At 45.1% G+C, this 13,136-nt stretch overlaps 1 protein-coding gene across 6 annotated transcripts in view; it reads left to right on the top strand.

Annotated features, from left to right (window-relative positions):
* The window catches only part of GLT1D1 (glycosyltransferase 1 domain containing 1), a 129,574-nt gene that overhangs the window by 71,124 nt on the left and 45,314 nt on the right, over positions 1–13,136 (top strand). For all 6 annotated transcript variants that reach the window (XM_084994332.1, XM_084994333.1, XM_021072863.2 and 3 more), the window contains 2 exons: positions 6,950–6,993; positions 9,350–9,470. In XM_084994332.1, coding sequence (XP_084850458.1) covers positions 6,950–6,993; positions 9,350–9,470 — 165 coding nt within the window. The remainder of the gene's footprint in view (positions 1–6,949; positions 6,994–9,349; positions 9,471–13,136) is intronic.

Genomic DNA, 13,136 nt, shown 5'->3' with positions numbered 1-13,136 from the left:
ACGAGAATTTCTTCTTTGCTGCTTGCGGTGCTTTTGCTTTTTAAAATTTCATAACATGGGCTCTCACTAAATAAAAATAGCTACCCTTCTTTTTATTTTCTTTATCTTGTGTTTTGTTCCCCTTGGCTTCACTAAGAGATTCGAAAATGAACTGATGCGGAAGGTAAACCCTGGAAAGCTTAATGCGGTTTGTACTTTCAGCTTGAGAGTTGCTGTTATTCCTTCAGTGAAATTTTAGTTAAAGGGTTAGCTGTTTCAGCTGTCTTGTACAATTTGTTTTTTTCCCCCTTGATGAATTCTTTTCCTCTAGATAGGTAATCATGAGAGCAGAAATGTGTTAGTACCATTAAAAACAGGAGGAATTTCTAACTAAAACGTATCATTAAGTAAAACATGTATGTCAGGAGTTCCCGCTGTGGCACAGTGGATTAAAAATCCAACTACCATGGCTCGCATCACTTCAGAGGTGCAGGTTCGAGCCCAGATGGGGTGCAGTGGGTTAAAGGATCTGGTATTGCTACAGCTGCAGTATAGGTCTCAGTGGTGGCTCAGATTTGATCCCTGGCCTGGGAAGTTCCATATGCCATGGGTGCAGCCATAAAAACAAAACAGCATATGTCAAACTGAATATGTCGTGCCAAAAGAGGGCTTGCATTAGACTGTTTACCTTTTGTGATGGTGTCACCAAAGTGGGGTCTAGCTGCTTGCCACTTGAAAGCTGATACTGGAGAGCGGGGCTGGTGGAAAGGAAAGTTTATTTTGGAGTGCAGCATCCGGGGTGGGGCTTGGGGGTTGGGGAAAGGACTTCTAAAGGCCAACTCCCCATTGTCAGTCAGTGGGCAGGAGCTTTTAAAGGGGGCTTTCAGGGGTGCAAAGGTGGAGGGAGGAGGCTCCATGCAGAAACAGCACAGTCAGCTCTGACTCTGATCTTGAAGCTGGTCATGTGGTGATCTGATCAACATCACCTTGACTGTTTTAAGTACAGTTGATCTCCAGTTTCAGGATGAGTTTGTTCCAGTTCCCTGGAATTGTGGCAGTTTATGTCCTGGCTGCAGTCTGGTCAACATGTAGTTAAGTTCTTCCACCTGGCGGGGAGGGGGTTTCTGTATCTGTAAGACAGCTCACAGGGTGTGGCTCGGAATATGATCTACAGCCCTTGAGGAGGAACCAAAGGTCCTTGACTTTTGCTTAGTGGCTTAAACTATTATTATTTGGTCTCATTTGACTGTTTTACTTTGCTTCTGCACTTTCTCACTTTTCTGATTAAACTTATTCTTTTGAGTAAAGTTTTTCTACAGACAAAAGGCAGATGGAGGATGTGGGGGGAGGATCATAGGGTCCTGCTCTGTTTCAACCTCCCCTTTCCTTTGATGCTCCTCAGTCTTGAGGGACAGGTACAGAACAAGAAAGGGAATAAAGTCTTGGATAAAGAGGTTGATCATAAACTTGGCAGAGGAACTTGGGTTTAGTTCCATCTCTGTTCCAATTTTCCCCACCTCTTTGAGGGAATGGAACGGCGATGGCTCTGGTTACTTCCTGCTGAAATGGGGCATGGTTCTGCCTAATTTGGGGAATGGACATGAAGTTGGAAATAATCTCGAGTTCCAAGCTTAGTGGCAATATTTTGTATTATGAAAAACATTATCTCTCTCTTTGATCACTTTGTCATATAATACCTGGGCAAACATTAGAAAATTAGTAGATGTATTGCAATGAGAATAATCTTCTAAACACACCTTTGTGAGAGTTGCCCTTGTGGCTCAGCAGTAGCAAACCTGACTAGTAACCATGAGAATGTGTGTTTGATCCCTTGCCCCGCTCAGTGGGTTAGGGGTCAGGCATTGCCACAAGCTGAGGCATAGGCTGCAGATGTGGCTTGGATCTGGCATTGCTATGGTTGTGGCATAGGCTGGCAGCTGCAGCTCCAGTTGGACCCTTAGCCTGGGAACTTCCATATGCTGCACCTGCAGCCCTAAAACAAAACAAAACAACCAGAGATGTATCTTTGTGTTATTCTCTGAATTTTTTTTTCTTTGTTTTTTTTGCCATTTCTTGGGCCGCTCTCATGGCATATGGAGGTTCCCGGGCTAGAGTCTAATCGGAGCTGTAGCCACCGGCCTACACCAGAGCCACAGCAACGCGGGATCCTTAACCCACTGAGCAAGGCCAGGGATCGAATCCGCAAGCTCATGGTTCCTAGTCGGATTCGTTAACCACTGCGCCACGATGGGAACTCTTGAATTTTTTTTTCTTTAATGGTGAAAGGAGATGTACAATATATGTTTAATAGTCCACCAACAGGCTGCTTTGATTAGCCTAAAATCCGCATTAAATCATGTGTAAGCCAGAATGACTTCCCATTCTTCAATATGGGAAAAATATCTTCCCTCCTTTTCTCCTTTTAACTGCAAATCTGACCATAGGAAGCATTGATAATAAATATATTTTTCCTACCTTGCCAGAGGGGTGCCTGCTCTGGGTCCATTCATGTCCCTCTGTGCTAGACTTACTTTTTGTTTCCATATTGGCCCAATTGTTCACGTTGGGGGAAATTCATCAGACATAACAAACAAGTACAGAGGTGGGTTGATGGGGAAACATTTTATAGGCTCTACACTTTATCCGTTGTATCCAGTTGTCACACAAATATTGCACATGCACTTCAAGCAGTCAACTTAAAGCCAGAAAATGCAAACTAGTGTATATCTAGGATGGATAAATAAGGTCCTACCGTAGCGCACTGGGAACTGGAGTCAGTTCCAGTGTTCAACCGTAATGGAAAAGAATATGATGTAAATCAACTGTACTTTTTTAAAAAAAAGATACTTAGTCACATTACCCCCCAGATTTGTGCATTTTATTCAGACCCGCTTCTAAAGGAGCCTTTGAAATAGAGGTTCTTAATATGAAATTCAACCTAGGGGAACTGCTGATTTCTCACTGTCTTTAACCAGGGAAAGAAAATAATGGGCCCCATTTTGGATATAAATTGTTGGCTTTGTTCAGTAGGGGCTGAGAATCTGCGGGTAAACCTGGATGGCTGACACTTTAATCAGTTCATTAGTTTTGTATTCAGGGGCATTTTTTGGAAATACCAAACATAAATATTCTGAAAACTTCAAAAAAAAAAAGAAAAGAATGTGAACAATAATGTACATTTATGTATGCATAACTTAATCCCTTTGCCCTGTACCAGAAAGGGACACAACATTGTCAATCAACTATACTTGAATAAAATAAATTTTTTAAAAGGAAGAGTGCGCCCTCTACTGGAGGGGTGAAGAAATGCATTGTTACAGGCCTGTAGGGGCTCTGGGCTCTGGGCTCTGGGCTCTGGGCTCTGGGCTCTGGGTTCTGGGTTATGGACGGGGGTGGGGGGACTGACTCTGGCACACACGCTGTCACAAGTCCACTGAGTTTCTGATTGGCAGATGATCCTTCCAGGGTCTGGGGAAGAAATTGCTCAGAACTTCCAGACAGATCTGCACCTCCAGAGCACAGCTATCCGTGTTCGGCAAAACACAAATGAAGCCCGTTTGGTTGTCCTTTTGGAAGACAGCAGCCTGTGTATGATCTACACCAGATTTGTAACAGATTTGCTAGAGGACATCCAGCCTTCACCCTGAGTACACATGCTTAAGACAACAAAGATGGGAAACATTTCTTTTTTGGGGGGGTCCTTAGGGCTGCACCCATGACATATGGAAGTTCCCAGGCTAGGGGTCGAATCAAAGCTGCATCTACTGGCCTACGCCACAGCCACAGCAACACCAGATCTGAGCCACGTCTGCAACCTACACCACAGCTCACAGCAACGCCAGATCCTTAACCCTCTGAGCAAGGCCAGGGATCGAACCCATGTCCTCATGGACACTAGTCAGGTACTACCACTGAGCCACAATGGAAACTTCCAAGGGAAATTTTCATTCTTTAAACAAAGAAAAAATTCTCTTCTTGTTTGATAGCTCCGAACATTAGATCCCCCAACCCTACCCCATGGAGTCAAAAAGTACCTAAGTGTGTGGAAAAATAAGGGGCAGAAATCAGAGACTGACTGTTTTTTCTGTTTTCATTTGTGTATGAATTTTTAATATAAAAGCAGAGACATTAGGACAGGTCAGAATGTTTTGACAAACAAGTTTCAGAAGTTGAATTTTATGAAAGTTATAGAGAAACCTGTTAAAATATTCTGGATTTTCTTTTTTCTTTTCTTTTTTTTTTGGCCACACCTGCAGCATGCTGAAGTTCCCGGGCCAGGGATCAAAACCCATGCCACAGCAGTAACTAGAGCCACAGCAGTGACAGTGCCAGATCTTAACCCACTGTGCCACAAGGGCGTGCTTGGATTTTCTTGAAACAAATACATTTCTTTTTTTTTAAAAAAAATTTTTTATTGGAGTTCCCATTGCGGCGCAGTGGGTTAAGAATCCAACTGTAGTGGCTGGATTCTGGCCCAGCTCAGTGGGTTAAAGGATTTGGCATTGCTGCACCTGCAGGGTAGGTCACAGCTGTGGCTCAGATTCAGTCCCTGGCCTCCAGATGCCTTGTTTGCAGCCATAAAAAACGAAATCTTATTGAGATATAGCTGATTTACAACATTGTGTTAGTTTCAGGTGTATAAGAAAGTGATTCAGTTATACACACACATATATTATTTTTTAGATTCTTTTTCACGATAGATGATTACAAGATATTGAGTAGCATTTCCTGCGCTATACAGTAGGACCTTGTTGTTTGTCTCTCTTATACATAGTAGGGTGTATCTGTTAATCCCAGATTCCTAATTTATCTCCCACCCCCTTTTCCTCTTTGGTAACCATAAGTTTATTTTCTGGGTCTGTGAGTCTGTTTCTGTTTTGTAAGTAAGTTCATTGTATCATTTTTTTTTTTTTTTTAGATTCCAGGTATAAGCAATATCATATCAAGCAATAGCAAGTAAATTTCTTATTGATGGCAACTAAATAGTGTTTGCAGCATCTTTATTGTACAGCAGATTCCATACATTCATAGCACTTTTCTGAGGTGGCCTACATGCAAGTATATGTGCTTGATTGGGTCTTGTCTTTTGTGCTGTTCCTGCAAGTTTGCTATTAAAGTACGGTAAACTAGAGTTCCCGTCGTGGCACAGTGGAAACGAATCTGACTAGGAACCATGAGGTTGCAGGTTCTATCCCTGGCCTCACTCAGCAGGTTAAGGATCCAGCCTTACCGTGAGCCGTGGTGTAGGTCGCAGATATGGCTCAGGTCTGGCGTTGCTGTGGCATAAGCCAGCAGCTACAGCTCCGATTAGACCCCTAGCCTGGGAACCTCTATGTGCCTCGGGTATGGCCCCAAAACAAAGACAAAAGACAAAAATAAATTTAAAAAAATACAGTGAACCATAAAAAAATTGGGAATAACAAATTTCCTTATGTATCCACATTTACGGTGTTAACCTTCGTAGTGATGTGGTAGTAACTTCAGGGATGTCAGTGAGCTTTGTGTTACCAGCTCCTTGAGATGCCACTGCTAAGAGTCATTTGAAGGATTTGGGGTTCAGCACATGTGCCTGTAAACACACACACACACACACACACACACACACACACACACACACACACACACAGCATTTCCTTGCCAAACAAAACCAAAATGAAGTTCCTGGAAAACAGTTATTTCAGTTCGCAAAATAAGCTCTAAGGATGTCATCATATTCATTACACTCACTTGGTTTGTCATTCTAATACCTACTGGTAGAGTGCGAATGAGAAGAGAAATTGAATCTGCTTTCACTTCTAAGCTCATCTTCAGTAACAGGATGAGCCGGCAGACACTGTATTAGTAAAATGTGTTCACACCCTCACCTGCCTCTGTCTTGAAGATGGGTTTAGAATTCTGTGTCACGCTTGCATAAATTTGAGACTATTTGCTCAGTTATTTTAAAATTGTATTCATTGTTAATAAAACCAGTGGAGGGATGGTGCAGGCAAAACCAGTCCACTGGTTGTTGTGTTGAAGAGTTTGCAGTTGGATGAACTAGATGTCATAAAATATATGCTGCAGCTTCCTAAGTAGGCTTATACAAACCCTGTGAAAAGTATCCCTGAAGTTTCCCTTGGTACTGATATGAGTACATTTACCTAAGAAGTGGTCATTTTGTGCCAAGAGTTGTTAGAGTATGGTTTCTGGTTCAGAAACAAGTTCTATTCCTCTGTGGATACAGTGGTTACCTTCATGTGTCCAGATGTCTTTCTCCTGCTGAGATGTCTGGCAGTGTCATTGGGAAAGTATACATTTGAGATTAGGTGTATAGGTATTTTTGTATTTGTGGTGCAATCTGCAGTCTTGTTCTTTCTATTTTTATTTTTATTCTTTTTGTCTTTTTGCCTTTTCTAGGGCTGCTCCCGAGGCATATGGAGGTTCCCAAGGCTAGGGATCTAATTGGAGCTGTAGCTGCCAGCCTACACCACAGCCACAGCAATACCAGATCTGAGCCACATCTGTGACCTACACCACAGCTCACGGCAATGCCAGGTCCTTAACCCACTGAGCAAGGCCAGGGATTGAACCTGCAACCTCTTGGTTCCTAGTCAGATTCGTTAACCACTGTGCCACAACGGGAACTCCTCTCTTACTCTTTCTAGAAGAGTTTTGTTGTTGTTGTTGTTTGGTGGGCTGGTTGGTTTTGATTTGTAGGGCTGCACCTTTGGAATAGTGAAGTTCCCAGGCTAGGGGTCCAATTGGAGCCGTGTCTGTGACCTACAGCACAGCAATGTCAGATCCTTAACCACTAAGCAAGGCCCAGGATCAAACCGGCATCCTCATGCATCCTAGTCGGGTTCATAACCCACTGAGTCCCAAGGCGATCTCCCTTTAGAAGGGTTTTGATTTTTTTCTTTTGCTAGGCAATCCTCTTGAGACTTCCATTCATTTCTGGCTTTTCCTGAAATTCATCTTTGTCTCTCTTCAGGTCGATCCAGTGTTCACAAGGGAAGTCAAAGCCAAAGTCAAGAGGTAAGTACAGGGAGTGAACCAGCAATTTGCAGGAGAGGTGGTCTAGTGTGACCTATAAATGAACCCAGTTCCCAGCACTGAGTGTCCCAGGCTCTGTTCCCAGAGCTCAGTTCCTCCTTTAATCACCTGATGACCCTGTGAGATCCTCGGCGCTGTGGCCTTCCCCTTGCACAGTCCTGGGAACAGAGGCCTTTCCCTGGACAGTGGCAACCCTGACACTCATGCAGCCTCTCTAGTTCAGGGAAATGCCCAGGAAACCCGTTGTCATGTCAGGTTATAATCATCACTGATCGTGTTGGCCAAAACTGAAAAGACTTAAACTATCTGCCAGTGAGGGTGAAAATCGCTGCCAGCCCCTTGGAAAGCAATTTGTCAGGGTATTTGTTATCTGTTGCCTTTGTCTTCCAGCCAGAGACTCACCAAAGCTGGCTTACACACACAGGGCCTTAACTGCTCACTAAAAAAAAATAAATAGGAGTTCCCATCGTGGCTCAGTGGAAACGAATCCGACTAGGAACCATGAGGTTGTAGGTTCCATCCCTGGCCTCCTTCAATGGGTTAAGGATCCGGTGTTGCTGTGAGCTGTGGTGTAGGTCGCAGACGCGGCTCGGATCTGGCATTGCTGTAGCTCTGGCATAGGCCGGCAGCAACAGCTCTGATTAGACCCCTGGCCTGGGAACCTCCATATGCCGTGGGTGTGGGCTTAAGGAAAAAAAAAAAAAATCTGGGAGTTCCCATCGTGGCACAGTGGTTAACGAATCCGACTAGGAACCATGAGGTCGCGGGTTCGGTCCCTGCCCTTGCTCAGTGGGTTAACGGTCCGGCGTTGCTGTGAGCTGTGGTGTAGGTTGCAGACGCGGCTCGGATCCCGCGTTGCTGTGGCTCTGGCGTAGGCCGGTGGCTACAGCTCCCATTCAACCCCTAGCCTGGGAACCTCCATATGCCGTGGGAGCGGCCCAAGAAATAGCAACGACAAAAAGACAAAAAAAAAAAAAAAAAAAAAAAATCTGAAGGGGAGTTCCTGTTATGGCTCAGCAGGTTACAAACCTGACTAGTAATCCATGAGGATGTGGGATCAATCCCTGGTCTCGCTCCATGAGTTAAGGATCCCGTGTTGCTGTGAGCTATGGTGTAGGCCAGCAGCTGCAGCTCCAATTCAACCCCTAGTCTGGAAGCTTCCATATGCTGCAAGTGCAGCCCTAAAAAGCCAAAAAAAGACAAAGAAAAAGAAAAATCAAGAGACTGGGAGAGAGGCTGGGGGACAGGGAAGAATGTCTTTATTGTTGGGTGAAAAAAATAAAACAAGACAAAACCTCTGTGACCAAGTGTTGGGCACATGGGTATCGGTTGAATTATTCTCTCGATATTACTATTTCCATTTCCAAAGTGATGCCTTTGCCTCTATTTTACGTCTATAATTCTCTCTCGTAGTATCTTTTAAAAAGTATTTGAAAGAAGGTTGAGTTATTAGAAAGATTTGTTTCTAAATCAGATGGAGAAAAATGGTGAGAGCCATATCTCTGACTTCCAGTGTCTGAGAAATGTGTGTCTTCTTTGTCAGATGGATTCAGAATGAAAGCAGACTTGTGAATAGGCCTCCTCCCTCTCTTATCACGGAGGAAATGGAATAGATTCCCAGCCTTGTAAGGTTTTCTGTATTGAACCCTTTATCGTGAGTTCCTGTTGTGGCTTGGTGGTCGATGAACCCAACTAGTATCCATGAGGTGGGTTTGATCCCTGGCCTCGCTCAGTGGGTAAAGGATCCAGCGTTGCTGTGAGCTGTGGTGTAGGTCACAGAAATGGCTTGGATCTGGTGTTGCCGTGGCTGTGGTGCAGGCCAGCACCTGCAGCTCTGATTTGACCCCTAGCCTGGGAACCTCCATATACCTCAGGTGCAGCCCTAAAAAGACAAAAAGACCAAAAAAAACCAAAACAAAACTCTGAGCCAAAGCAGTGACAAATGCCAGATCCTTAACCTGCTGAGCCACCAGGGAACTCTCAATAATGCTTCTTCTTTTTCTTTCACAGCTGCATCTTCAGCATATGGAAGTTCCTGGGGCAGGGGTCAAATCAGAGCTGCAGCTGCCAGTGTACGCCACAGCCACAGCAACACAGGATCTAAGCCGCATCTGTGACCTATGCTGCAGCTTGCAGCAATGCCAGATCCTTAACCCACTGAGTGAAGCCAGGGATCAAACTCGAATGGACACTACATTGGGTCCTTAACCTACTGAGCCACAATGGGAACTCCTTCCTATTTGATCCAGAATGTTTCTCCAAATTTGTCTTTCCTTCCCCCAGCCCCTGCTCTCCATAAGATCCCCAGCCATGGACACGCTGCTCTGTGTCGTTTCAGGACTCCTGGAGTCCGATTGATTGGGGAGATGGCCCAGGAAGATCTCCACGCTGTTGTGAAGAACTGCTTTGCGGTGGTCAACAGCTCCGTGTCCGAAGGCATGTCAGCCGCAATCCTGGAGGTAGTGATGGAACTCTTGTCCTGAAAAGTGGAAATAGGAACTTGCCTGTCACCCCCTTTTTTATTTATGGAGGGGACCTCCTCCAGGCTCAGAGAGCTTTCTTCAGTTCAACAGTTACGCTTTTTTTTTTCTTTTTTGGGCCACCCTGCAGTATATGAAGTTCCCGGGCTGGGGATCAGATCCAAGCCACAGCTGTGACCTACGCTGCTGCCATGGCAACACTGGAGCCTTAACCCACTGTTCCTGTGCTGGGTGGGGGATTGAACCTGTGTCCCAGTGCTCCAGAGATACCGCTAATCCCATTGCACCACTGCGGGAACTCCCCAAAGTAGTTTTGAAGTTCTATTTGTGACTTCAAAATGCTCTTTTCTTTCTCATTGCCATTTCTCCCTGCCTGCTACAAAATGGAATAAAGCTAGAATTGTGTTGCCTCACTGACCCACCAAGTAGCTTCCGTGGAGAGGTGGCTGAGGCTATGAAAGTTCGGGACATAGGATGAAGGTATGTTTTGTAGGAAGCCTCCTTTTGTCTCAGTGTCTCCTCCCTCTTTTCATCATGTCTAGGATCCCAGAATTTAGGGGATAAGGAAGGGCTGGGAGTTCCCTGGTGGCTCAGCTAGTTAAGAATCTGGCATTATCACTGCTGCGGCTCGGGTTCGATACCTGGGGACTTCCATGTGCCGCGGGTATGGCAAAAAAAAAAAAAAAAATGAAGAAGAGAAGGAAGCCTTTGGCTGTTGATCTTCCAAGTCTTTGAAGCACATTTCACATCCCCTTTCTCACAACACTAGGGTCTTACTTCAGGGTCTAGTTAGAGCAATGCTATTATTTTAAGCCTAAGTGTTTGCAATATCCATTTATTCCTTTGGACACTAGTTCAATTTACTGGCCAAAGGTACAATTTGTGAACCTCAGTATTTTGGAGATTGTGGTCAATGAAGCAGGAAAAAAAATAATCCTCCCTGGATTTCCTGTTGTGGCTCTGTGGTAATGAACCTGAATAGCATCCATGAGGACTCGGATTCAATCCCTGGCCCCACTCACTGGGTTAAGGATCCAGCATTGCCGTGAGCTGTGGTGTAGGGTCACAGACATGGCTCAGATCTGGTGTTGCTGTGGCTGTGATATAGGCCAGCAGCTGCAGCTCCCATTTGACCCCTAGCCTGGGAACATTCATACACCATGGGTGCAGCTCTAAAAAGACAAAAAAATTCTCCCTAAATTTAAGCATGAATGATGTCATATGCATGATATTTTCCATTACTGTGGCATCACTTAAAAAAGCAAACATGAGTTCCCTGGCAGCCTATTGGTTAAGGATCTGGTATGGTCACTGCTGTGGTACAGGTTCAATCCCTGGCCTGGGAATTTCTGCATGCCACAGGTGTGGCCCAGAAACAAACAAAAAATTTAAAGAAAAAAAAAAAAAACAACAAAGAAAGCCAAAACCAAAACCAAAATAATATGGGCTGGGATAGAAGCTATATAGCTACGCCTGTAATTCCAGTTTTCAAAGCACAGCGTGGTATTCCTCTTTAGATATTCCTCTAGACAAGTGTCAACAGCTTCATCGGTCTATGGCTGTTTAATGATTGGCTTTAATCTCCATTGTGGTTTAAAAATCAGCTTTCGACTGTAGTCGCTGGAGAGATGCATTTTGCTCTCTATATTAACTTTAAAAATGTACATCCCTGCAGCACTCATCCTCAAGCTTTTGCTGAATCGCTCCTTTGTATGTAAATACCCCCTCCCACCACCACCACTGCTGCAACTTCTTGAGAAAAGGTAAAGTCGAATTCGGGGAATGATTTTTATAACCAGCACACACAGCGTTTCATTGCAGATGAAGTGCTGTCAAATCTCATTTACTTCAAAGGAAAGGCAGCTGTTAGCAATTCTGTCTGCCTTCAAATGTCGCCGCCGTGTTCCTTTTGAAAAACTCCAAACTAACCTTTGGGCTGAGGGTTTGGAATGAAACTGAGTTTCGAGGAGTCATCAAGGGTGGATGTCTTTAGAGTCAATTCACATGACCAAAGTGGTTAATCACGGAATATGTGCCTGTCGCTTTTGAAGGAAGGACTCTTTTGACCTTTCAGAATTCGCTTTGTTTTGTCGTGGAAGCATGTCGGAATTGTAACTGAAAGTGCAACCTCTGTACACCAGACCAATGAAGTCTCAGAGACAGAGTTTTGGGGAAGAGAAAGAACAGCTTTCTTGCTCTGCCAGGCCAAGGAGGACTCAGCAGGCTAATGCCTTAAACCCGTGTCCTGTTCCGAGAGCGCAGATAGCAAGGGGTTTTATAGGTTTAGCTCAGAGACAGATTATTGATGAAGGTGTCTATACGATTCTTCAGCTGTAGGTCATTTCAGAGTCGTCAAATCCAGCATCAGTTGGTCTGGTGATGGTTTCTGGTTGTCTTCGGGGTGATAGTTCCTTGACCTTCTCTCTGGAATGAAGATGGCTTAAGGGGAAGGGGTGTTAGGGAGTGTTTCAATTACAAAAGAAAATGCTAGATTCAATGTAACTCTAACTGGAAATTAACCATTAGTAAAAGAAAGCGATTAATCAAGGAAGAGATCTTTGTGAAAAGCCAGACACTAGGTGCAATGTAACTCTTAACTAGAAAGTAAATATTAGTAACAAGTTAGTGCTCTAAGGCAGGACACAACGTCATGGAGACTGATTCAACTAGGTTTTAGCTGTAGCAGTATTTCCTAATCCTTAACTCTTGAGTCAGCTTTTTGAGACTGCGGGGAGGCCTGGGAGCCTAAAGAAAAGGCCTTTTACTTCAGAACATAAAGATATAGGGTCTGGTACACGGTGCGGGGAGGGAGCTGGGGGGAGGTAAAGTCTTCTTCAAGTTGCAGGACAGTCTTTGTGCAGCCAGGAGCTGTGCCCACAATGCCATGGGCCTCCCCGTCAGGAAACGCCCTAACCCCCACGGTGGGAGGTCTGAACGCACAGACCACTTGGAGCAACCGCATCCCCACCTGACAGGCAGTGACCGTGGTGCTGGACACACCCTCAGTCAATGCCAGGAAAATGCAAGCAGACCTCTCTGCAAGGAAATCTGGACCCCAGAGGTTACAACCCAGGGTGTGCCTCCAAATTCCGTCTGAAGCTTGAAACATCAGTACAGGTGACCGAGCCCTTCAAAAATCCTCTTGCCTGTGTTGGTGAGGCTGCACCTCTGAAGGCTGTTCTGTGGTATAGACTAGGGGCCAACTATACTGGAAACCTAAAGATAGTGGACCAGCGATGAAGTTTTTCTTTTTTTTTTAGGGCTGAACCTGTGGCATATGGAAGTTCCTGGGCTTGGGGTTGAATTGGAGCTGCAGTTGCACCCTACACCACAGCCATGGCAAGGCCAGATCCTTAATGCTCTGAATGACACCAGGGATCAAACCTGCATCTTCATGGATGCTAGTCAGGTTCTTGACCTGCTGAGCCACAACGGGGACTCTAACAAAGGTTTTTAAAAAGGTTGAATATGACATTTCCATCCCCCTGATGAAAGGTCGCAAAGCTCACTGGGGGCCACACGAGTCCATGGACTGCAGACTCAGCCGGGGCTTAGCTCTGATGCCTCCTCTTCAGAGTCCCAAAGCCGGCCCCTGATCCCGGCTCTGAGTGCCTCTCTGCCCCAAGTGCCTCCCCCACTGACACC

This window comes from Sus scrofa, chromosome 14, assembly GCF_054392235.1.
Source record: "Sus scrofa isolate SSC_HxYL_T2T_F1_AM1 chromosome 14, Sscrofa_HxYL_maternal_Yorkshire_Landrace_v2.0, whole genome shotgun sequence".
Taxonomy (NCBI): domain Eukaryota; kingdom Metazoa; phylum Chordata; class Mammalia; order Artiodactyla; family Suidae; genus Sus; species Sus scrofa.
This window is presented reverse-complemented; position numbering and strand designations above follow the sequence as displayed.